The sequence below is a fragment of the Eretmochelys imbricata genome, chromosome 4, assembly GCF_965152235.1.
Source record: "Eretmochelys imbricata isolate rEreImb1 chromosome 4, rEreImb1.hap1, whole genome shotgun sequence".
Taxonomy (NCBI): Eukaryota; Metazoa; Chordata; order Testudines; family Cheloniidae; genus Eretmochelys; species Eretmochelys imbricata.
Genome location: NC_135575.1, coordinates 84,623,402 through 84,649,356, shown reverse-complemented (window position 1 = coordinate 84,649,356; position 25,955 = coordinate 84,623,402). Strand labels below are relative to the sequence as shown.

Sequence of the window (25,955 nt, the reverse complement as noted above, 5' to 3'; positions counted from 1 at the left end):
GCCATGACAATGGATAGTAAGGATACAAGGCATTCAACTGTCAATGCTACTTTCTGAGACATCCTGAGCCAACTGAATGGGAGGGAAAGATCACATCCTGAGATAAATATTTATAGGTCAAAGGTCAAGAGATTCTGAAATATTTTGATATATTTACAATTCTGTTAAGTCTTCTTATGTGATTAAAGATGAATAAACTACAGGATACTACTGAGCACATGTTCTAGGATCTAAAATCCTTGTAAGCTTTATTCTTATGACACACACTCTCTTCTCCTCTTCAGCTGGATCCAGATGCCCTTATTTGGGCGAAGAATTAATTCTGCGACCAAATCAAGATCTTCTCGCTTTTGACTTGTTTCCACCCAAAAGCGTTGTAGGATGATGGCTAGAACAGCTCTCTCTTCCACCTGTGCAAAGCGCTGGCCTTCAGGTTAAATTGGAACATAAACAATAGTAGTTTAGTACTAACAGCCCTCATGATTACACTTAAAGATTTCTCACAAAATGCAGCATGGGAATAACTGTGCATCTGCAGTCACAGATTATAAACCAATATGGCCCAAATTCAGGATAGTACAGATGTTACCAAGAATGGGATTTGTGATAGATCTGTTTCCTTCCATATCTACAGCAGGAAAGAATCAGATTTAAAATATGCATAGCCTCCACTTGGAGCTTAAAGTTGGCCTTAAAGTTAAACTTAAACTTAAAGTATCATGGAGGAAAACCTAATACAAAATGTGACCCTGTTATGTTACATTTAGGCCTAAATGAGGAGGAGGAGGAGGAGAAGGGCTCAGCTCCAGGATCACCGCACATGGACAGCAGGAGGAAGAAGAGCACACATAGAAGGAAAAAAGAGAGAGCTTTGTTGATTTCATTGTTATCCTAAAAGTAGAGTGTGCTGGTGAAATAGGGAGGGGAGAAATTAGACAAATAATCAAAGGTTTAAGAGAAAAGTAGAGAGAGGAGAAAATAGAAATAAAAAGAAAAAGGAGCTAAGCAAATTGACAAGGGTCACAGACCAGGCAGCTAGCCAAAGATTATAGAGGCAGAGGATTTTAAAAGTTGTGTTGTGCTGTCTGTGAGAGCTATGGCAGTTTCCTGCAATATCTTTGGGAGATCTTACTGTATTAAGTTTATATATCATTGTGGGCCAGGGATTATATGTAATTCCATGGGGCAGGTAACCACAGCCCCTCCAGGAACTAAGAACAGTTGCAAGGTGATAAGGCAAATTCACTCAGATAGTAAAGCCTCCAATGAGGTACCACCACCTAGAGAGGCCCGCATATACTAGTTCAGACTGGGTTCTCCAGAGGCCAACAGACAAAGAAAGGACTTTTGGATAAATAGTTTGAATTTAAACTGACTTGGGGCCTTCTTTCTGATCCAGCAAATAGACAGGACCTGCTGTCCACGGGAAGGGCCCCAATCTTTTGAGAAGGGATGGAAGGACTGAGACAAACCAGAGCCCTTGTGGAGATGGGGGTAATCTTTGATAAGTTTATTAGCACATGTGTAGTAATGTGTACATGTGTAGTGATGTGTACTTTTTGTTTGTTTGTTTTTAATATGTTTTCTCTGTAATGCTTTTATCTTAAGAAAAAGTGTGCTTGCTTAGAAAAAGCTGTGTGGTAACTTATAATGGTGGGTCCTTTTTCTGTTTATAGTCTCTGAGGAGAAAATCAAAGCAGCTCTGCATAGGCAGTCCAAGTTGCTGGGAAGTTCACAGGAGGCAGGGAACTCTGCAACCTACAAAAACCTTGGTCAGGAGGGAGAGAGTCATGAGTCTCCACCCCAGAGATGTGATGGCTGAGGAGCTGGAAGCCTAGAGTGGGTGCCCTTGCTGATCATAAAGGGAAAACATATATGCAGTTGCTTTGAAGTCTGACAGTGTCTCTCTCCCTTCCCTCAACCCCTTCTCTGTACATTGTCTGTTCAGACTGCAAGCTGCCTAGGCAGGAATCTTTATGCCTGTAAAATACCTCAAACAATTTGGGTGCACTAGAAACAATAATTAGCCTGATTATGATAAGTTAGATCGTCTTTCAATGTGCAAAGATCTGCTCAAGAGTAAAACGTAATCTTTGGCTTTGTTTGTTTGATTTGGGTTTGATTTTTTTTTAATTAACTTCATTTGTATTTGGACTCCTAAGAATGTCTACTTTGTATTGCTGACAGAAGAGTCTCAACAGCTGTTGCTGAGAGCTTTGCCTGCAATTGTGTTTCTGTCATTGGGACTGACCCATTCAAAATGGAATGAAATCCTGAAAATGAAATGAGATCAGAACAACAGAAATTTGCCTTCCTCTCAATACTTTGCATCATTCATAGTTAATGTGGTAGAACAGAACCTCCGGAATAAGGATCCACAAAGAAACAGTTCCTTTAATGTCACACCAACTATATACTACATACAATTCTCCAAAAGTTGTTTATTTCTGAACCTACACAACTGTGTTAGGTGCTTCAGAGAAACAAGTGCAGACACAGTCCCTTCCCTGGACTGCTTACAAGTTTTAGGAGCTCAGTGAACACCCCAGCAGTTACTGCAGAAGACTGAAAGGGGGTCTTAAATTTTCTCCTCCAGGCTGCAGTCCACCAGTGGTTGGGATCATAGAATAGCCAGCAAACATATCCCAAGGGGAGGGAGAGAGAGAGTGGCTCATGCTGTTCCCTAGTGAGCTGCCATGGTGTCTTTGAGTGGCTCTGAACTCTGATGGAAACCAGGCCCAGCCCTCTTGAGACAGAACTGATGTTAGCATGACACAGAGTTACATGTGGATCAAGTCCCAGTAAGGAGGAAACAAAGTAGACTCTGAAGAACCCCATGGGAAGAAAGAAAATGTAAATATTTCATCAGTCTGAAGAATGAGGTACCAGTAAGAATTGCTCTGCCTCAGTTATTAAGCACACAAGATTACATTTCCATTAGAATGCATAAGCTCTGCTGTGGGTACTGCAGCAAAGGTAACTTCATTTAACCAGTCTTAGTGGTAAGTTCAATGACCAAGTATGAAGGCTATCATGAGGCAACCTTGCGTGGGGCATGCTACACAGCACCCTCCAACAGCAGGCTACAGCATGACAGGTGCCCCTGCCTCAGTTTCCCCTTTTTGTTCACCTATGAAACAGTCTCTCAGTGTCCAATACAAAGCCCGCCACTCAGAGTAATTTATTCAAATATACCAGTGTATTAATTCCCCCAAAACCCTTGTAGAAAAACCATTCTTGACAAACCCACAGTAAGCATAAAGGTACAACTATTTTTCCATTCCCCTCTTCATGGACAACACCTCCAGGTTACCCACTGGCAGTCAACAGCAACCCTGTGTTCCCAGACCCTTTGACTCCTGATCTAGGCAGGGCCTGCTCTCCAGGTAATGCACCAGAGAGTGACCAGTTTCATGATTCTTCCCACAGCTCCCCCAAGTCAGGTCTCCCACAAGAGAGCTCTCCACAGCATTCTATTCCCCAGGCCTCCCTGTCTGGGAGCCCTACCCCTGCTCAGGGAACATCCTTCCAGAGTCCACCCTCTTGCTTCCAGGCTCAGCTTCCCCTGGCCAAGCTGGATCTTTCCTTTTTGCCTCGCGGCCACTGCCCAAGCCTTCTGCTCATCAGGGTCCCAACTTCAGTCAGTTCTCACCAGCAGTTCTGTTCCAGCTCTTCTCAGAACTCAGCTGTAACTACCAGGTCTCTTGTAGCTCTCCCAAGCAACGCTTGACAGCTCTTTCCTGGTGCTTCCTGTCTCTGACTCCTCTCAAGCTCTGATACTCCATGTCTCTGGCTCACCGTGTCTCCTTCCCTCTATGGCCCAAGTATCCTCTCTTAAGTCTAATGGGGAGGAGGGGTCAACTAACCAGTCTTAGGTGCACTGATATCTTCCTTCATAAAGGGCCAGTGTCAGCCTCCCAACAGAGGCCTATTACACTTCAGTTTTTATCACCTACGTACCAATGCAGTTTCTGGATCCAGCAGAGAAGGGCACATACGCATATATATGCCTTCCACTAGAATTCTCAGGGAAGAATCGCTCAGGCCTGAATTCCTCAGGATCTGGGAAAACCTCTGGATCTCTGTGCAGTGCATAAGTAACAATGATTACCTCTGTACCTTTTGGTATCTTAAATCCTCCTGCAAAAAAAGAAACAACAAGCCGGTAAAGTAAGTGGCTTCCTGTAAATGGATAGAAAGCACAAAAACGGTTCTTTACTTATGCATCACCGTGACAGCAGATACCTCTCATACCTAAAAATGATGAATACAGACAAGGCTGAGATCTACTACCTGTAAACATCCACAAAACTAACTCATCCTCCTCCTTCAAAACTCTCTTTTGCAGCAAGCCCTTCAAAAACTTGACAATGTCTAGACCAGGGGTTGGCAACCTTTCAGAAGTGGTGGGCCGAGTCTTCATTTATTCACTCTAATTTAAGGTTTCACGTGCCAGTAATACATTTTCGCATTTTTAGGTCTCTTTCTACAAGTCTATAATACATAACTAACCTATTGTTGTATGTAAAGTAAATAAGGTTTTTAAAAATGTTTCAGAAGCTTCATTTAAAATTAAATTAAAATGCCGAGCCCCTCAGACCAGTGGCAAGGACCCGGGCACTGTGAGTACCACTGAAAATCAGCTCATGTGCCGCCTTTGATACCCATGCCATAGGTTGCCTACCCCTGGACTAGACTACTGTTGTGCTGATGTAAGAGGCTAACCTGCTAACCAATAGTGTCTTATTGCTTTCTCGTACTCCACATTGGTCTGTCTGTATCCATCTGCTCTTCCTTGTCTTATATGTAGATTGTAAGTCCTTTGGGACAGGGAACATCTTTTTGTACTTTCTTTGTACAGTAGTACCTAGCCTAAAAGGGTCCTGGTACATGGCAGGGGCACCTACACACTATGAAAATAAAAAATAATAATAAATACTACTACTTACTAATATGGCAATCTTCACTTGTGGTGCGGGCAAAGGATGGAACAGAAGGGAAGAGACGAAGGGCTTCTTTAATGACACACTCAAGATACCGGAGCTTCTTAAGGTCATCCATTGTGACAGGCCGGTCAGAGTTCCCTGATCAGAATGACAACAGGGGTGTGAGAAACAACTGTCCTAATCAGACTAAATACACAAGCTATCTTAAGGGGCTCCCAACTCTCTTAAATGCTGACAAAAGTACAACTCCACCACTGGGCTTACATAACCTTTGAATGGGCTAGAGTTTACATCATTGCCCTTCTCCAGTGCTTAAAAGAACCCAGCTCCCATCGAAAAGCACCTGGAGACCCAGAATTCAGTCACTGAGGATTTTCAGCTAGGATTGCACAAGATCAACCTCCCCACATTCAAATCCAAAAAGAACAAAAGGAATGAACTTAATTCTTAAGTACCAACTTTATAATGACAAAAACATAATAATAATAGTCATAATAACAACTTAATTTCTACATCATAACATGGCTCCTTTATAATCCACATACATGATCTTCACAATTAAACATAACAGAAATAAAGAAGACAAATTAAATCTTAACAGGTCAGTCCCCACAGAAACACAGTGATAAGAAACTCAGAGTTCCCAAAAGCTAAGGTAGAATTCACCTGAGTCTCAGTTACAGTCTGCTGAGTTAAAAGCACTGCAGCAATAAATTCTTTCCTCTTGCTTGCAGAAACCTCCAACTGGAATTCATGCAGACCGTTCCTCTTCGTCTGCTGCAATCACTCAGTTAGCTAGCATGGGTGGCGGGTATAATAGGCCAGGGGAGGCTAAGCCTCCCCTAAGCCAAGCCCTGGCCCTGCCCATGCTCCACCCTTTCCCCAAGCCCGGTGCTGGGGATGGCTGGGGTTCCTCCAGCTGTGGGGGTGGGGGAGCTCAGGGCTGTGGCAGATGGGAGAGGTGATGAGGCGGGGCCTCCTGTGGAAGGGGCGTGGCTGCATAGCATCCCCAAAGGGAGGGCTCACACTAGTCAGCTAATTAATTAAACGAGCACTCACTTTAAGTATACAGATTAAAAAAAAACCTGCTGCAAAATACTTCAGAATTAATTACAACAGCCTGCTTTCAGCTCCTGTGGCTCAGCTTCTTCGAACCCACACAAGGAACATGGTCTTTTGTAAAGCAGCTGCCGTGACTACTAGCCCTCATGGAGTTTGAGTCCAGTAACAGGGAACCTTTTGAGCATACCCAAAATTGCCACCCACAATTCCAGAAACTTCTGAGTGTGGAGAGTTAATTGTGCATTTGCCTAGCAACAATGACCCAGACACAACTCATTCCTACCCCCACAGATCTCTTAAAGAGATATCTCCCTGTTAGGCATGTGGATTACACTTATGAGTTTGAATCATTTGTCCAAATATTTATTCTTGTGATTTTCTTCAACTACAATTATTATTATTAAGCCTACAATTTAATCATGGGTATTTTTAGTAAAAGTCAGACAGGTCACATGCAATAAACAAAAATTCACGGTGTGATGCTCAGTACCTCAGGGGAAACACCCCGCATCCCCATGTTCATCCTTGTAAAATGACTGCGTGGTATCCAATGCAAAGTTTGTCATGTCAGGTGTCTTTGGAAGGCAACATGAGCATTGTTGTTATACTGATGTTATAGTAATTGTTGTTACAGTAATGTTATAGTAATGTTATAGGTTGTAATTTCATGTATATAGTTATGAGGCTGAAAATGTGTCTTCATGGCTTAAAGTAAGCCCAGGCAAAAAGTCCCCAAGAGTAGAGGGGCAGTTCACACCTCGTCAGGGCATGTATGGGACAAACCCAGCCCAGCCTCACAGGAACAAAGGACACTGGCTTAGGCAACAACAAAGGATCTGTTGGACTTTCGAGTGAGTTACTCCCCTTCCTTTGGTCAGTTTGGGACTGTGATGAGGTAATGCTCACCTGACTCGGGGGGCCGGGGGGGAAGGGGCGAAGCCAAGAGAGAAGAAAGAACATGATAAAAGAAAAAGGAAGAGACATTTGCCATGCTCTTCCTCTCTCTTCTACCTCCATCTACAGACACCACACCAAGCGACTGAAGCGCTGATCAAAGGGGAGAGCCTGGCTGAAGGGCAACCAGCCAGCTTGTGGTGAGACGCATCTAAGTTTGTAAGGGCACTGAAAGTGTTAAGATCAGCTTAGAATGCGTTTTACTTTTATTTCATTTGACCAAATCCACCTTGTTATGCTTTGTCTTATAATCACTTAAAATCTATCTTTATAGTAATAAATCTCTTTGTTTATTCTACCTGAAGCAGTGTGCTTGGTTTAAAGCGTGTCAGAGACTCCCCTTGGGATAACAAGCCTGGTACATATCAATTTATTTGTTAAACTGACGAACTAATATAAGCTTTCAGCATCCAGCAGGCATAACTGGACACTGCAAGATGGAGGTTCCTAGGGTTTGTGTCTGGGACCGGAGATATTGGCTAGTATCATTCAGTTGCACAATCCAAAGAGCAGCTTACGTGCCAGAGGCTGTGCGTGAACAGCCTAGGAATGGGGGTTCTCACAGCAGAGCAGGGTAAGGCTGGCTCCCAGAGTCAAGAACTGGAGTGACCTAGCAGATCACCAGTCTAGATAACACCAGAGGGGAACGTCATAGATGGCCTGTCTGTGACTTTTCTATATACCCCTGACTAAATCTTAGCTGGGAAAGTGGGACGCTGCTCTGGGGGGAGAGGCTAGAGGGGCATTGCTCAGGGAGGGCAGGGGCCAGTGGCACCAGCTGTTGGGGGCTACCACGCAGCAACTGGTCCAGCTGCCCTCGGGGCCACCCACTCGCTTCTGCTCCCACCACCCCCAGGACCACTGCTCAGGCAGTCCCCGGGGCCAGCTGCTCCAGCCACTGCTGGAGCGGACCCTGGGGCTGCCCCAGTGGCGAACAGTGCAGCCGGCCCAGGAGCCACCCCAGCAGCTGGCTGCAGAGCTGCTCCAGCAGTGGCTGGAGTGGCTGTCCCCGGGGCCAGCTGCCTGGGTGGCCCTGGAGTCAGCCACACCGGCTGCTGCAGAAGTCATGGAGGTCATGGAAAATCAAGGAATCCGTGACTTCCGTGACCTCTGGGATAGACTCAGAGCCCTACTGATTATTTTTATTGCAGTAGCACCTAGGAGCCCAAGTCATGGACCAGGATTCCATTGTGATAAGCGCGGTACAAATATACAACAAAGAGATGGTACCTGCCCGAAAGACTTTGCAATCTTTGCGATCTGTCATACTTCCCTTAGCATCAAACCAACTACCACTGGCGTGTCTTTATACACAGAAGAGTTACAGCATGTACAGTGGCACAGCAGGTATTTATTTTCCTTTATAAATCTCTAGATAGAAATGACTATTAAACCATATACTGTCAGTGCAAACTTACACCTACAAAGAAGCAAAGGATAGAAACTAACCAAACACTTCATCCAATTCTCTGTGAACTTTCTTCTGGGCTTCTGGATGACATCCAAGTAAGTAGATGGCCCAGCTCATAGCAGCAGCTGTTGTATCATGCCCCTAGAGGTACAGATTTACTCAGATGTTCAGATCTGCATTATCCTCATGAATGTGAAATTAAATTTATTCAAAGAATTAGAGATATTTTAGTGATGTAGCCTAACTGTATAGATACAGAGTAACAGCCGTGTTAGTCTGTATTCGCAAAAAGAAAAGGAGTACTTGTGGCACTTTAGAGACTAACCAATTTATTTGAGCATAAGCTTTCGTGAGCTACAGCTCACTTCATCGGATGCATACTGTGGAAAATACAGAAGATGTTCTTATACATACAAACCATGAAAAAATGGGTGTTTACCACTACAAAAGGTTTTCTCTCCCCCCACCCCACTCTCCTGCTGGTAATAGCTTATCTAAAGTGATCACTCTCCTTACAATGTATATGATAATCAAGTTGGGCCATTTCCAGCACAAATCCAGGTTTCACACACACACACACACACACATATCCCCACTCTCCTGTTGGTAATAGCTTATCTAAAGTGATCACTCTCCTTACAATGTGTATGATAATAAAGGTGGGCCATTTCCAGCACAAATCCAGGGTTTAACAAGAACGTCTGAGGAACGGTGGTGTTATCAGGAAGATCACCGATGGATTGTTGTTTCCTCAGGAGTCAGTGGTGTCTCGAAGGTAGCTGGGAGTGCTGGTAGCGTAGGCCCTGAGGTGATCTTCCTGATAACACCATCCTGGCCACTATGGATGTAGAAGCCCTCTACACCAACATTCCACACAAAGATGGACTACAAGCCGTCAAGAACACTATCCCCGATAATGTCACGGCTAACCTGGTGGCTGAACTTTGTGACTTTGTCCTTACCCATAACTATTTTACATTTGGGGACAATGTATACCTTCAAATCAGCGGCACTGCTATGGGTACCCGCATGGCCCCACAGTATGCCAACATTTTTATCGCTGACTTAGAACAACGCTTCCTCAGCTCTCGTCCCCTAACACCCCTACTCTACTTGCACTATATTGATAACATCATCATCATCTGGACCCATGGAAAAGAAGCCCTTGAGGAATTCCACCATGATTTCAACAATTTCCATCCCACCATCAACCTCAGCCTGGTCCAGTCCACACAAGAGATCCACTTCCTGGACACTACAGTGCTAATAAACGATGGTCACATAAACACCACCCTATACCGGAAACGTACTGACCGCTATTCCTACCTACATGCCTCCAGCTTTCACCCTGACCACACCACACGATCCATCGTCTACAGCCAAGCTCTGCGATACAACCGCATTTGCTCCAACCCCTCAGACAGAGACAAACACCTACAAGATCTCTATCAAGCAATCTTACAACTACAATACCCACCTGCGGAAGTGAAGAAACAGATTGATAGAGCCAGAAGAGTTCCCAGAAGTCACCTACTACAGGACAGGCCTAACAAAGAAAATAACAGAACGCCACTAGCCGTCACCTTCAGCCCCCAACTAAAACCCCTCCAACGCATTATTAAGGATCTACAACCTATCCTGAAGGATGACCCAACACTCTCACAAATCTTGGGAGACAAGCCAGCCCTTGCCTACAGACAGCCCACCAACATGAAGCAAATACTCACCAGCAACCACATACTACACAACAGAACCACTAACACAGGAACCTATCCTTGCAACAAAGCCCGTTGCCAACTGTGCCCACATATCTATTCAGGGGACACCATCACAGGGCCTAATAACATCAGCCACACTATCAGAGGCTCGTTCACCTGCACATCTACCAATGTGATAAATGCCATCATGTGCCAGCAATGCCCCTCTGCCATGTGCATTGGGCAAACTGGACAGTCTCTACGTAAAAGAATAAATGGACACAAATCAGATGTCAAGAATTATAACTTTCATAAACCAGTCGGAGAACACTTCAATCTCTCTGGTCACGCGATTACAGACATGAAAGTTGCGATATTACAACAGAAAAACTTCAAAACCAGACTCCAGCAAGAGACTGTTGAATTGGAATTCATTTGTAAATTGGATACAATTAACTTAGGCTTGAATAGAGACTGGGAGTGGCTAAGTCATTATGCAAGGTAACCTATTTCCCCTTGTTTTTTCCTACCCCTCCACCGCCCCTCTGAAGTTCTTGTTAAACCCTGGATTTGTGCTGGAAATGGCCCACCTTGATTATCATACACATTGTAAGGAGAGTGATCACTTTAGATAAGCTATTACCAACAGGAGAGTGGGGATGTGTGTGTGTGTGGGGGGGGAACCTGGATTTGTGCTGGAAATGGCCCAACTTGATTATCATATACATTGTAAGGAGAGTGATCACTTTAGATAAGCTATTACCAGCAGGAGAGTGGGGTGGGGGGAGAGAAAACCTTTTGTAGTGGTAAACACCCATTTTTTCATGGTTTGTATGTATAAGAACATCTTCTGTATTTTCCACAGTATGCATCTGATGAAGTGAGCTGTAGTATTTATACAAATACTTGTAGTATTTAATCAAATAAATTGGTTAGTCTCTAAGGTGCCACAAGTACTCCTTTTCTTTTTGTACAGATACAGAAGAAAAGCTAAGAATATATGAATCCATGTAACAACCCAGTACCTAAGATTGAACTGGAAATAACCAGTTGTGTAATATGATGGATGGAGACTAATATGGGGGGGGGGGGCAGAATCATAATGTTAACAAGCAGACTTGTTAACTTTGCCATCCCTCTTCTATTACTTAGCTAGTCTATGCTGACCCGGTGAACGGTCTTCCTCTGCATTCAAACTCTGAGGAAGAGGTTTGCTATTACTTCCTTTTAGACATAAACTGGTTGACTCACTAAATCTCTCTGGACAATCACAATAATTTAAACACTATACAGTAATCTTAAAGTCACTATTTTCCCCCACAGTCAATTGTTGGAGGGACATTTACCTTTCTTCACTGCTTTACAATGAAATATAAAGTATATAAGTTACTCACTATTATCTTTTTCATCATGGGACTGTAAATACAGTATTACCATCAATTACCACAAAAGGGCATAGGAATATAATTTTCCTAAAATTATATGTTATAAACATAAAACTGATCCAGTCAGGTACTGTATGCTAACGAAAACAAGGGAATGTTCACTAGCAACAGATTTGATCAATATCTTAATTTTAATCAAATTTGCTATAATCGAGCCCCAGATTAATAGTGACCATGGTACAATTAATTCCACTGCCTCTGGGAATAAAGAGTTACACCAGCAGAAAACGAGCAATACAGCAGTGAATCAGGCCCAGTGCGATCACTTCCAGTTATCCTGTGTCACAATGGATATAACAGTAATGGAAAGGTACTAAAGACAGCTGACAACGCGATTAGTAGCATGGAGAGATTTCAGTGTGGGAAGAGATTAGCACAGTTCATATCAGGTGCAGCAATTTCTTTATTTCTAGGTATATATCTATCTAGTCTAGGTAGATATTATACAGCTTCCTCACTAAAAGCCTGATCCAAAGTCCATTCAAGTCAACAGAAAGACTCGCTTTGACTTGGATAGGCTTTGGATGAGGACCTACAGGTCCAGGCCTGCAAACCCTGGCCCCTGGCAGTAGTTCCACAATAGTCATTGGACTATTGGTGTGAGTGGGGAGTGCTCACTTTGCAGGACTGGGCACATAGTTCTGCCAGTGGACTTTAACCCTGATTTGGAAATGTGCAACTTTCCACCACAACATTTCAGAGTAACAGCCGTGTTAGTCTGTATTCGCAAAAAGAAAAGGAGTACTTGTGGCACCTTAGAGACTAACCCATTTATTTGAGCATGAGCTTTCGTGAGCTACAGCTCACTTCATCGAAGCTCATGCTCAAATAAATGGGTTAGTCTCTAAGATGCCACAAGTACTCCTTTTCTTTTCACCACAACATTGCAACTCACAATATTGAAGATTTCTTGCTCTGGATATATTTTTTGTTCTGAAGAATGAGATTCTATATTGCAATATGTCCATCAGACTCTTCTTACATTCCTCCTACACAATTACAGTTATGACTGATTAATAAAAGTAAAGCTTCTGTTCCAGTAAGAGGAAAACTTCAGTTCTGTAACAGATCTCAAGTTCTGAAAGTCTACAGCTCTTTGGGGTACCTCAAACATGAAAGTATCCACTTCCTCTCGAATATCCATGTAACTCAGTCTGTTCCCATTGTCATCAGTTGCATTCAGAAGCATATCAAGAAAAGCTCTTCTCTTTTTGGATCCACTTTGTTCACATTTGCCTTCAAAGTCAGTTTTATGTTGTTCATGGTTCTTTATTTCACGGGATTTTTCTGCAATAATCTTTAATATAAAAATGTATACATAGTTCATGGCTTAAATTCCACAATCTAATGATGTGTGGCCCCTGTTTGTATATACTTAAAAATAATTTTTATCCCACATATTTAAAAATTCACTGTATCCCTGACTCTATACTATGCATTGGTTGGGGGTAGAAAGGGACCTATCCCATCCCCCTCATACTTGTTTCGCTATTGCACGTTGAGATTGCACTTGTCCATGCAGTGAATCATATATATTCTGAGGTTTTATGTCTTGCTTTTTCACAAACAGGCTACTTAGGAGTATGCACCTGTGCTACAGACAGGAACACTTTGTTGACTCCTTGCTTTGATTGTTCTTCGTTTCTGAGCCTCAGCACAGTGCTGCTGCCTTAGCAGGCAACATCACAAAACTGTATAGTAATGAGGCATTGCACAGAATGCAAATCAACACCAAAAGGATGAAGAATCCCATTCAGATGTGGTACCTGAGTCTCCTGGCCTTTTCACTGGTGTAACTCCATTGACTGCCATGGAGCTACAGTGATTTAAGGGCTGATTCCTGCGCCACTGAAGACAATGGGCATAGGGACTGACTCTAAATGAGAGGAAAATCAGGTCCTGTGACTGAACTTTCTTCTTTAAAGGGCAAATTCTGATCTCAGATATGGGTGCACAGCTTCCATTAACTCAACTTCCTGTCACCACAGAACCTGGTCTTTAGGTAGTAATCACTTTGTATTGCTTGATTGAAACAGATTTAAAAATAAAGGTAGGGCAGTTTTTAAACTCTTTATTTAAAGCATGGAATAATAAAGAATGAGTCTTAGCATTTGCAACAGCTGTGATTTTTAGAGCTGTTACAAGACTAATGGTGAAGTGCTAGATTATTTTAAGCTGTTCAGTACAGTGTATGTTAAGGGAATTAAGATAATTTTCTGTGGCTTCCCCTCCTCCCCCAACTAAAGTGTACAAGTATAAATGGTTGTACTATTCCCATGTAAGTGTTACCCTTTAGCTGAAACCAACACTCAGGCAATAGATTCTTAGTTATCGTGTCTTTCCCTTCAGGGCATTCCTTTAGGGCCTAAATATTATAAACATTCTGTTTTCCTATCCCAGACACATCTCTCAGATAAGGTGATGTTTCCAATGGTTGAATGCCCAGCCACCACATTCACAATCTGAAATCTCTATATTTACTACAGTATTTCTCTCCTTTGACTGGGACACAATAAAAAAAAAGAATAACAGGGTTACATTGTCAGTAAAACTGTGAAGAATCTTGAGACTTCTATTATGTTCCCTTCCTTCTTGGAACATAAGGTATATCAAGTCAGACCAAAACCAAGGACACCTCTGTCTCTGATGAAGGAGGCCACTCATCCTAGGGTAACAAAAATAACATTAAATTATAGTTATTTCTGAAAAACATCCCCAGCACATCCACAAGAGCCTAACAGGGTCTAAATTTCCTAGTCGGGGACACGATGATGTAAGTACCATCTGATGTTCCAGACACAATCATTTTCTCTAGTCATTAGGGATGCCATCAATCCACTTTTTATTATTAATTACAATGCTCAGTATCATCTATCTTACTTTTCACATTTCTTTGGACAGAAATGCTTCTGTCAGGTTGTGACAGGAGTGGTCTGTCCCCTTAAGGATAGTAGGGCCTAAGGATCATCCCACCTCTGTCCCATGGTGTGGCCCTTTTAAGGTTTGGTATCCAAGAGTCTAGGAAAGTGACATAAGGCAGATATAAGGAGAGAAGAAGAGGTTCAAGGAGAATAGTCTGTATTTGAGGAAAACCTGTGCTTCTATTCCTTCAAGGGGCCAGAACCAGGAGCCTTGCAAAGAAAAGGTGGGGCAAGGCTTCTCTCTCCCAACCAACCGGAACCAGCTCAGGGAAAGAGGGCTGTATCTATGCTGCTGCCTCCTCCCTCAGAAGAGGGAGACACCAGCAGGACAAGGTGACCTGCTGAACCCCTGGAGCCTAGGGACTAACTGGAGAAAGAGACTAGGTGAAGGAGAAGGTGGTTGAAAGCAACAGCTGGGCTGTGCATGTTACTTCAGACCATTAAGGGGCACTGTGGGCTTCATGTGTCCCAAAGGGAACAGCTTGATAGAAAACCTCAGCCACAAGGGAGAGAGCTGTTAAGACCCCACAGCTTTTGGGGAAGCTATGTAAACTAAATAAATCTGAGCCCAGGAGAAGAGGAAATGTTTAAAGACTCCAGAGGCGAGTGAATTTCTTCTGAACTCCTATAGAGAGAACTGCGGGAAGTGTGCCTGTAGGATCTCACTGTGCCACAAGGGGAATTGCATAGCCCTCTGCCACACAAATTAAATCTATTCCCATCTAAAAATCAGTATTAATAAAAAAAAGTTGGTCACTATGAGAAAAGAACATGTGCCCCCATTTTCTCTCACACAAGTATATTTCTGTACTAGCTCTGATGTCAGTGGGTATACTGAGAACAAAAGGTTGAGGGTTTTTTTAATTAAATCTAACAATTTACATGACCTTTCCTCCAATTTCAACCTCTCCACAATTCAGAAGCATAAGCAATGCCATCTGATAAACAAATTATGGAAAGAAATTCTGCCAGGACAATTTTTCAGTGGGACAATCACACAATTGTGACTAAATAGAAATTATGGAACAGAAGTATTAGCCTTGCCCTATGAGGGGTTTGGCCCAGGCATTTGCAACATAGCTTCAAATATTTTACAAAACCTAAGAGTCAGTCACAAAAGAAATTATTGTCATAGAATTTAAGGCAGAGGGGACCACCATATCATTTAGACTGACCTCCTGTATATTACAGGCCACCACCGCCACCAACACACTAAACCCAGCAACAGCAATGAGACCAAAGTATTACAGCCCAGAGGAGACTAGACTATTATGAGCCACAGAGAATAACAGGTATTGCGGTGTACCAGTGCCAAAGGCCCATGCAATGGCAGGGAAATTAATAAATGAGGAATACCCAGGTAATCCTGACATGTGACCTGCCCCCACATACTGCAAAGGAAGACAAAAACCATCCAAAGTCACTGCCAATCTGACCTGCGGACAAGTCCTTGCTGACCTCATATATGTGACCTTAGCATGTGAGCAAAAACTATCCAGCCAAGCACCTGCGAGAGAGAATGCTTAGTGCCACCTCAAAGCACTGGCCCTCCCCGTCCAATAGCCCATCTCTAGCTGTGGCCATCTCCGATGCTTCAGAGTAAGGAGACCAATCATATCCTCTCTGAGCCTTCTTTTTGCTAAGTTAAACAAGACAACTCTTCCAGTCTCCTCTCATAAAAGATAGACTCTCCACTCCATTGATCATCCCATTAGCTCTTCTCAGCACCTGTTCCAGTTTGAATTCATCTTTCTTGAACATAGATGAACAGAACTGTACACACTATTCCAAATGAGATCTTACCAGTGCCTTGTACAATAGCATCAACACTTCTCTATCTCTAGTAGAAATGCCTTGCCCAATATAAACTAGTATTTGAGTTGCCTTTTTCCGCAGACACATTACATTGGTGGCTCATAGCTATCATGTGACTGAGGGTTGTTCAAATATAATCTTATACAACCTTTTAGGGTCTGATACTCATTTATCTCTGGCAGCATAAAGGAACCTTGAAGCAAGAGTAAATTAAAGATGCACCCACTTTATGCTACTAGAGTAGTATAAACGGACTTTGGTGCAAATGAGAATCAGGTACTTTAACTCCAAATTAGGCCATATTTTATGTTGATATATATGCAACATGCAACTCCATTGAAGTCATGCACTGTAGCACTGCATCTTGCGTACGTTTTTTGTTTGTTTGTTTGTTTGTTTGTTTTTTGGTCTGGTTGATTTTTCTGGTTTTTTTACAGTACTGCATCCTGGGTGCAAAACATTACCATTCTGATCAGATAGCATTTTACTCCCGCTTTGCACCAGCGGGAATGATTGGACAAGGTGCAAACCAACAGTGAATTGGGCCCAATGTGCTATGTGGATTCAATGTCCCACCCTCCAGAGAAGGCTCAAAAGACCCATGGCGGCTATTCCAGCCAACATTAGCCATGGAGAGACTGAACTGCAACTGAAACCTGTTCACAGGTTGGAGCAGCTGGTCTTGTGCAGCCATTATAGAGGTTTCCTCTGTGCATGGACAGCTTCCATAGGTTCTACCATCGTCCTGACACCCTACCTCCATATACAGCCTCCCTCAGCCCCACAGATAAGCGAGGGAGGACCAAGGTGGCACAGAATGCCTTGTACAGGTCTACACCTACTTATAAACAGCACGGACATATTCAGAATCCTTATTGTTCTGTGCACCGACATTCTTGCCCATCGCAGTTTCTAGAAAAAGAGAAAAGATAAATTTACTAAAGTTAACTGGGTGAAAAGTCAAATTCATTGACAACATACGGCCAGGTGTTGCATGAAAGCATTGCAGCCATTTACATCCTCATCTCATGGCATTTCTCTTTTTATAGAATATGGACTCTCTTTGTGAGTCTAGTCCTAATATCCCTATTCCTTTCATTCTCCCCCAGTTTAGATTCCATGTCCCTGTTTTACCCCATGGACAAAGGATTCTCATAACACAATATTTGATTGTTCAGACAAATACAAAAATAATTAAAATAGAAAAGATGCATTCAGTGTAGATAATGCAGAAGTATTGTTACAAGACAGGCAGGGCCTTTTTGTCAGTTATCTCAACTAATGAAATTGCAGCATTGTAACTGCTGTACCTTAAGTCTCCTTATCATTTACAGCACTTTTATAGCAACTGCTGAATCATCACCAGGACTTACCACAGATTATATCCAGGGCACAGAGAGTGATGTCTAGAAAGCAATCAAATGGCTCTTTGTCAACGTGCTTTTCAAGTTTATCAACCAAAATAGTGGCTTGTTCATTCATAACTTCTAGAAAATCAGCTAAGATTGTGAAGTGGAATGTGGGAGTTATCATTTTCCTTCTGGAACGCCACTTATCCCCAGTGCTACAAAGTAAAGCGTTGGAAATTAAGCACAGTATAAACAACTCATCAAAAAGGTAATAATAAAACGCTTGAGTAGCTACATCTTGTAGACAGGTTCTTAAAGCAAATATTTGAGAAGGTTGCCAATGGCCAATGTAGTCTCTCTGTCAACCCATCTTCATTAATGACATTGATAACTAGCTCTAATGATTTGTAACATTTTAATACATAAATTAATGTCAGTAGTTGCAGCCAGCACCAATCACCATAAGGGGCAAAGTGGAAGTACATTTTGCTACAAAACTCTTCTAATCATACAGTGCGACTAACAGCTTGGTGCTAACTGTAGCTGCTGCAAGATAAATACTGTGAACAAAGTTAGGCACTTGGGGTGGAAGTGGGTGAGGAGAAGGGTAAATAAAAAGCCCTTGTTAAATATTTAGTATCCCTGCCCTGGCTAAGCTTGTCTTCACTGATAATCGTAAATGGTGGCTGCCCTCATTTTTCCCCTATGTAGAAAAGTGAGGGTTAGGGATAGTTATAGCCTAATATGGATCTAGTTTTTTGCATCAGTATCGTCTACCAACCGTTACTCAGAGAAGAGGATTCATCTCCCACAGAGCTGTTAAGGTGGTGAGACAGATGCTGGGCAAGTATATGTTTCTGTGGTCCCTCCCCCGTGCAGGGAGCAGGGTGCCCCCAAACAGTGCTGTCTGCAGAAAGAATCAGCACACAAGTAGCTGTTTCCATTGCAGTGAGTCCAGATAGTTTCCCCTCTTCCCACGGAGCTCTTTTGGGATACTTGATCCCAGCCTCCCCAGCCATCCAGCTCACTCTGGGGTGGACCAGGTCTACTCCATTGCCCCATGTGCTAGAGTGCCTAATGATGCTTCTCCAGTCCCCTCCTTGCTGGAGTTTGAGGTATGGATGTGCTTGATCTTGTCTCATCATAACAGCTGGCTAGCCAAAGGAGCCAGTGGGCCTTCTCCATTTAGCTATTCAGCAGCTCGTCTGCTAATTTTGCAATCTTAAGAGTAGACCTAGGCTGTGTCTCAGATAGCATCAGTACAGAACATTCCTGTTTTTAGCAGGAGAGCCCCTAAACTTCCTTCCAATTTTTAAGTGACCCCAAACAGCATTTCCTTGAACCTGGCCCTCCCTTTTCTATCATGGAAATCAGGAAGACAGCATTGCTATGAGATCATTCTCATACTATGTGATCCAGCCACAGTGTTAGTTCATTCCGACTTTCTAAAACACCAAAAAAAAAAAAAAAATTTAAAAATATCTGAAATGGCAGATACATGTTAGACAGGTGCTTGCAAAAGCAGTGTAAGCAAGTACTGTCACAAAAGAGGCAAATGTCATTCTGGGATTTATTAACAAGTGTCATATGTAAGACATGGGAAATAATTGTTCTGCTCTACTTGGCATTGGTGAGGCCTCAGCTGGAGCACTGTGTCCAGTTTTGGGCACTACACATTAGGAAAAATGTGGACAAATTGTAGAGACCCCAGAGAAGAGCAACAAAAAATGATAAAAGTGTTTAGAAGCATGATCTATGCAGAAAGGTTGAAAGAACTGGCCATGTTTAGACTAGAGAAGAAAATGTTAAGGGAGGACTTAATAACAGTCTTCAAATATGTAATAGGTTGTTATAATAAGGATAGTGATCAAGTTTCCTCCATATCCACCAAGGGTCAGACAAGAAGTAATCAGCTTAGTTTGCAGAAAAGGAGATTTAGACTGGATATTAGCAAAAAGCTTTCTAGCTATAAGGATAATTAAGTAGGGAATAGGTTACCTAGGGGGGTTGTTGAATCCCCATCATTGGAGGTTTTTAAGTAGATGAACACCTGTCATGGACAGTGCCTAGATATATTTAATCCTTCCTCAGTGTAGGAGGAAGGGCTAGATGACCTCTTGAGGTCACTTTGAGCCCTACATTTCTCTGATTCTATGCACAGTAGGATGGAGAGAGGGGAAATGGGGCCTGTCCAGGCTTCTCCCTCACCCAGTAACCCAAGAACTCTCCAGATGTAGAATTGTGTAAGAGAGATACTCCCTAATTTTGGGGTCACCAGGACTAATGGTGTCTCCCCACCCTCCAGCCACCTGTCCTCTGAGAAAGAAACTGCAGGAAGGAACCAGCCAGAGAATGAATCTGGCAGAGCACCTGCAGAAGCAGTTTAAACAGGGATCCATAACACTGATAATATTTTCCACAGCTTTGACTGGACTTTCTCTGACCTGTGCTGACCAGCCTTTTGCTCCAGTCATCTCCTCCTCTTCTCACTGTCTCTTCACTTCAACCTCACGCCACATCTGCCTCTCATGTTCCTTCTTCCCCTCTTCCCCTCACCTTTCTCCCTCCTCTTATGTTCCAATTTAGCACATATATCATTAACCACCACCACCATCCCCCCCACACACACTCACCCAAAAATATGGAATGAACTTGATTGGGTGTGAGATATCCATTTCCCTGTGCCTGTCTTGTCCATGCAGGGTATGCTGCACTTTGAGCTGGAGGTATGAATTCCAGCTCAAGGAGATAAACCCACACTAGCTCTGATCAAGCTACCACAATAAAAATAGCGTAGCCATGAGAGTGAAAGTGGCTAGTGTTGCCTGATTCTTTAATGGTTATTGATTATTATTGATTTCCAATTAATTCTGATTTAAAGAGCTGGGGGACTGTAGCGTTCTAGTCCCAGAGTCAGGCACAACAGAATCAAGGTTCAATATCTGGTTGGGAATCCCAATGTGCACAACAGAGACACTCACACTAAGGTCAGAGCAAAACTTTAACCACTTTTATTAGCACAATTAGTAAAGACAGAAAAGCTTCAAACCACATAAAAAGATAGCAAAAATTCAGACTTAAGGTAATATCCTGCACCCATTCTTCACCTATATATTCATATATTCATAACCTTCCTTGGAAATTTTGTGGTAAGAGACAAAGGTCCAGCCCTGTCCCTGACATGCCAAACTTGTCCGATGGTCCAGATCTCCTTCTTACATGGTGGTCTGGCCTCTGGCTATAGAGCCTAGAGGCGGTCTGTTAGCCGACGGCCAAGGATGTTTGGTGAGGTGCCAGCTATGCCCGTTTATACCATCCATGACTTTAACCGCTAGGACGCACTGTCCCTTCGCGGCGGGCAGCCCGGGCTAGGCTGACGGAGGCCCCAAGGTCCTAACCACCCGTGACTTTAACTGCTAGAGCTCAGAGCTCCTTCGCAGCGGGCAGTCAATACTGACTGACAGGTGCCCCAATGGCAGCACTAAGAGCCTCTCCACACCCGTGACTTTAACTGCTAGAGCTCAGAGCTCCTTCGCAGCGGGCAGCCAGGATTGACTGACAGGTGCCCCAAGAGTTTGCCCCCGTGGAGGCGGCACAACTCAACGCTAGGTTCTTAGTACTCTCACCTAATGGCCAGGCTTTAGAGCCAAAACGGCTGAGGTTCTTTAATTGTGTCGGCTGCTTTACAGTAAATCAGAGAAAACAAGTCAGGCTTATGCACAAATGGTTACCAAAATTTATTAAGCTAGATTCTAATCATGTGGTTACAAAATTGCTAGTGCCTACTTATTTAAATGTAGAGATGTTACACACACAAACAAGTTACAAAACTGAAGCCACAATCCCAAAGAAAGAAAACAAAGTATAGAGCTCTATTTCAAAATATGTGTACACTAAAGATAGGAGATCAGGTGTGGGTGCTTCTTACCCTCCTTGCATCTCTCGATTCCAGCGGTGCCAAGCCAGGATCGGTCACTCAATTCCGCGGAAAGACGAATAAGGGACAAGGCTTAGGGACCCTCTTAGCTGCAGAAGCCTTGGGAGGCTGTCACTTATCTGACCAGCAGATAGATAGTGAAAAGCACTCAAAAATCATGGTGCTGTAGGTCCCCTACTTATACCTCTGTACTCCTTTATTCTCTTTCTCCTTTCTTATGCCAAATTGAGGCTGGTCTGTCTGGGTGACGCCAGCTTTCGCAAGAGTAGTTTACACTTGCAAGGGAGAGAAACAATAAGTGTCGACTACTGGACATTTCTTTTATCAGGGTAAATATTTTCCACCTAGGATGTTGATGTGTGTGCATCACGCTATTTAGTAGGGGCTAAGAGCCATGTCTGTCACAGGGCCTCTGCCTGCCGTGATCTTAATTGTTGTATCTGTTCCCAGAGGCACATTGTAGCAGCACACCTGTGCTTTCACAGCTTCAAAGGCTGTGCTGGAATATATGTTAAGTGCCCTGTTCCGGCTTCCTCCTGTGTTTCCAGCAATGCTGGTCTGAGGGTGGGGGCTGGCTGTCTGGCTACACGGTCACGAATATTCATTCAAATGCCCAGTCTCCCTTGTCCATATGTAATTTCCTCACCTTAATAATGTTGGGGTATCTTTATCCTGTAGGTTAGTATATTAATGATTTCAACTAATTATCATCTATGTCAATTCATTGCCAAGGCAAGTTCGTAGTTAAACATTTGCCAACATTTTATCCTAAAATATCAAAACCTAGTATCAATTCAATGTTCTTGTGGTTACCTGGTATAAACTTCCCCTTTAAACACATCTTTCCCAGTTCCCCAAAACTCAGGGTGATCTGTGCCAGAGTTCACAGGCTTCAAAGCCTTATGCTAACTGTTTAAGCTAATGTCTTACAGGATACAGGCCTGTAGATTCCTTTGTGTAACTTCTGAGTAAAATAAAATGCTAAAGCTAGCTCCACAGGCTATACTAGCCACCCCAGGTATGTACCCAGCATCTTGGATGGATACATAGTTGGTGCAGCTAGCCCCTCCCATCGCTCAGAAACACTGGGGCTACACTTGAAATAGCTTGGGTATGCCTCCTCAAGCTAGAATTTACACCTACAGTTTGACGTGTAGACACTGCAAGCTCTTCAGGGCAGGGCACCAAAGTCTGACTGAATTCAGACCCCTTGTTCAGAAGGTAGGCCTAGTTTGCTGCAAAGTACACAGGGCCTTATTAATAATTAATGCAATGCTACCATATTAGCTAAGGAGCTGCTCTGCCGCTCCAAAGGCCTGGGGAGGATTCCTACCGCTCCGTTCCCCAAGCAGCAGGGTGCACGTGCGCACTGTTGTCCTGAATTTGGGTGTCAGAGGTTGAGAATGAGCTGCCCGTTTGGTGCCACCTGCTCTGAATCTAAGCCACTCTTCAAACCTGAAGGCAGGCAGTGTTATTCAGCACTTTGGGCAAGGAGACAGGAGCAATGGATTCTGTTCCGGGGTTGGCCACTGACCTGCTACATGACCCTGGGAAAGTCACATCATCTCGCTGCATCTCAGTTTCCTAGTCTGTAAAATGAGGATAATAAAATGTATCCTCCTTTGTAAAGGCACTTGAAAATCAACACATAAGAGATAAGTGATTATTATTATGTATATGCACTGAAGCTGTATATTTGTTGAGGAATATATAGTGTCTGTTAAGTGTTTGTACGGTCACCTGATAGTATCAAAAGAAATGGACCCTCTGACATATGCACAGGAACTAGAGGTGCAGGGGGTGCTGCAGCACCCCCAGGTTTTATGCAGAGCTCTGCTTCCATCCCCGCATGCGGGGTTCCAGCCCCACACTCGGGGCTTCGCTTCTGGCCCCCCACGCGGGGTCTGGCTGCCAGCCCCACATGCAGGCTCCCAGCTCTGTGCCCAGGGCTCCTCTGCTGCTGGCCCCGCATCCGCCCCCAGCTGTGGGCCCAGCCTTGGCCCCTTTACTCCTGTCTGGGTCCCCACCTCTCAGAGACACGGCCCTGCTCCCAGCCCTAGCTCTGTGGGGAGGAGGCAGACAGGGGCAAGAAAGCTGGCTATCAGCACCCCCATGGTTAAAAAAGTGTTCCAGAGCCACTGTCCTCTGACTATTAATTATTATTATTATTACTAGCAATATTTTCATAGTGCCAAGGAGCCCTAGTTATAGATCATTGTTCTAGGTACTGTCCAAAGGCAGACCAAAAAGATGGTCCCTGCCCCAAGGATCTTACAATCTACACATAAGACAAGAGAGAATCAATGGAGACAGATAGATGGGGGAACACAAAGAAACAATGAGGCAAATGGGTATGAGTTCTCAGCCATCACAGCAGGCATGTGTTTAAATCAGCTCCCCCACACTCCCCCACCCCGCCATGTCTGTGTCCTCTGCTGGGGCCAAAGATAATGGACATGAAGCCAGAGAAGGAGACAAGGATTACAGAGCCCTGAGAGAAAGGTGTGAGGATAACAGGGCCCAGGGGTGGAGCTGAAGGCCTTGTTATGAGGGCATTGGGTTTATCTGTAGGACTTTGTTACCTGGGAAGGGGTGGTCTTAAATTGTGACCTGGCCAGAGGGTCAAATCACAGGGAGAGATGGACCACTGGAGGACCAGAGCGGCCATAAGCAAGGTGGGTAATGGGCTCTCAGAGAACCTCTGGACGGGGAAAAGAGCTCTTATCCTGTGGCAAAGAGCTCATTTCCAAGCAACCAGGATTCTGCTAAAGGGTCCTAAATCAAGAAGTTTTGACAGAACCATATTCTGTCAGAATCTGCAGTTCTGTCAAAATTGAAACAATTTGCAAAACTGGGTGGATTTCACCAGAGTTTTGTTTCAAAATAAAACTGGGGGGAAAAGTTCTGACCTAGCTGAAATGTTCCGTTTTGACACTCTCAGAATGAAATATTTTGATTTTTTTTGTTTTGAAATGACAGTTGATCTCTACCAAAATACAGTCAGTTAACAATGCCACTTACAAACATTTACTTTCAAATACTGTGGGAGTTTTTGCTGATTAATATTGTTCATGTATGTAACCATATTGAGAAATTATACCATATACAGTGTTGACTTGGACCCCACTGACTTCAATGGAAATAAGGGAACTTGGCTCATGATCATAAGACGATGAGCCAATTTATGAAACAGCACTTTCCAGGAGGTAGTATGTATTACCCCTTAGATTGCACATGTAGATAGGACAATCTCTTCTGATCAATTAGCAGTAAACAAGGGGTATAGTCCACACTCATTCTGGGCATGAATTACCTCTGATAAAATATAAAAAAAATTGTTGAGAGGCTTTCTAGGGGTTTTCAGTGTCATAGATCTTGAGCGTTATAGCTAGGAGGGTTAGTTCAGCTGCATCAGTTTTAAATATGAATCCTTTAATCTAAGGCAGTAACCAGCAGGTGTGCCCCCAGAAGTTCTTTGCATGGTATGCACCACTGAATTACTCTCACTTGAACTTAGCATGGTGTCTACATATTCACTTTTTTAGCTTACATTTAGCAGCAAAACAGACAACTAATAAAAATAAAATTTCAGTAAGTGGCATTGAGACCCGATCATGGGGGTGCAGCACTGCTCGGGTTTGGCCCAGCAGCCCCTTCCTGAGGGGTGCAAACAGAGCTGAGTTCTGCTCTTAGAGGCACATGGCTCCCATTGAAGTTCATGAAGGTGAGTCTGAGCACAGCTGGGAGCTAGATCACTAAGAGTATTTGTGTGGGGATACTAATTGATTTTCCTAGATTATAATTGGCTGATATTCTTTTGTTGAAGAACTGAAAGTTTTTTCTATCAATTATGAAAACTCAAGCTCTGTGCATTTGAGTGAGGTCATGCTACATCATTTGCTCTAACGTCCCATTCACATTCTTCACACCACATGACCTTTTCAAGAACTGCGTTTTTTTCTAGGCTCTTGATAGTGGCAGAGAGACCCCATTTTAGAACACTACAGGCCACACATGGCTCTTTGGGTACTTTTTATTCAAATATTTATATCATAACTGAGTTATTCTGCCTATTTGCAAATAAAATGTAACATTATAGTTTTAAGGCAGTCCATATACATTATAACTTAAAATTCAACTTTGCATAATTTTAAAGGGACATGACTCTATTTGTATATTACTATACCTTGTTAGAAGTCCTGTGCCAAGCCATGGTTGCAGAAATTTGTATAGATAGGATTTTTCCATGTGCTTCGAACTGCTTAGAATAACCTACCAAAAGAAGAAAAGATGGAGGGGAAATCTCTCGTTAGATGAAGTTAGTAAAATTGTTTACTCATTCTATTTTGCAAGAGGACATTTGCAAGGTATGGCCAAAACTATGACACACATGACTCAGTCAATAAAGCTAGTCTGAA

At 43.3% G+C, this 25,955-nt stretch overlaps 1 protein-coding gene across 1 annotated transcript in view; it reads right to left on the bottom strand.

Annotated features, from left to right (window-relative positions):
- Window positions 1–254: 254 nt before the first annotated feature.
- LOC144263613 (cytochrome P450 4V2-like) overlaps window positions 255–25,955 on the bottom strand; it is a 35,804-nt gene continuing 10,103 nt past the window's right edge. Inside the window, exons 3-11 of the mRNA XM_077814554.1 lie at window positions 25,724–25,809; window positions 17,625–17,815; window positions 17,094–17,163; window positions 14,054–14,180; window positions 12,621–12,812; window positions 8,412–8,514; window positions 4,950–5,084; window positions 3,961–4,140; window positions 255–427 (exon numbers count right to left, since the gene is read on the bottom strand). Of these exons, the coding sequence (XP_077670680.1) occupies window positions 255–427; window positions 3,961–4,140; window positions 4,950–5,084; window positions 8,412–8,514; window positions 12,621–12,812; window positions 14,054–14,180; window positions 17,094–17,163; window positions 17,625–17,815; window positions 25,724–25,809 (1,257 nt within the window). The remainder of the gene's footprint in view (window positions 428–3,960; window positions 4,141–4,949; window positions 5,085–8,411; window positions 8,515–12,620; window positions 12,813–14,053; window positions 14,181–17,093; window positions 17,164–17,624; window positions 17,816–25,723; window positions 25,810–25,955) is intronic.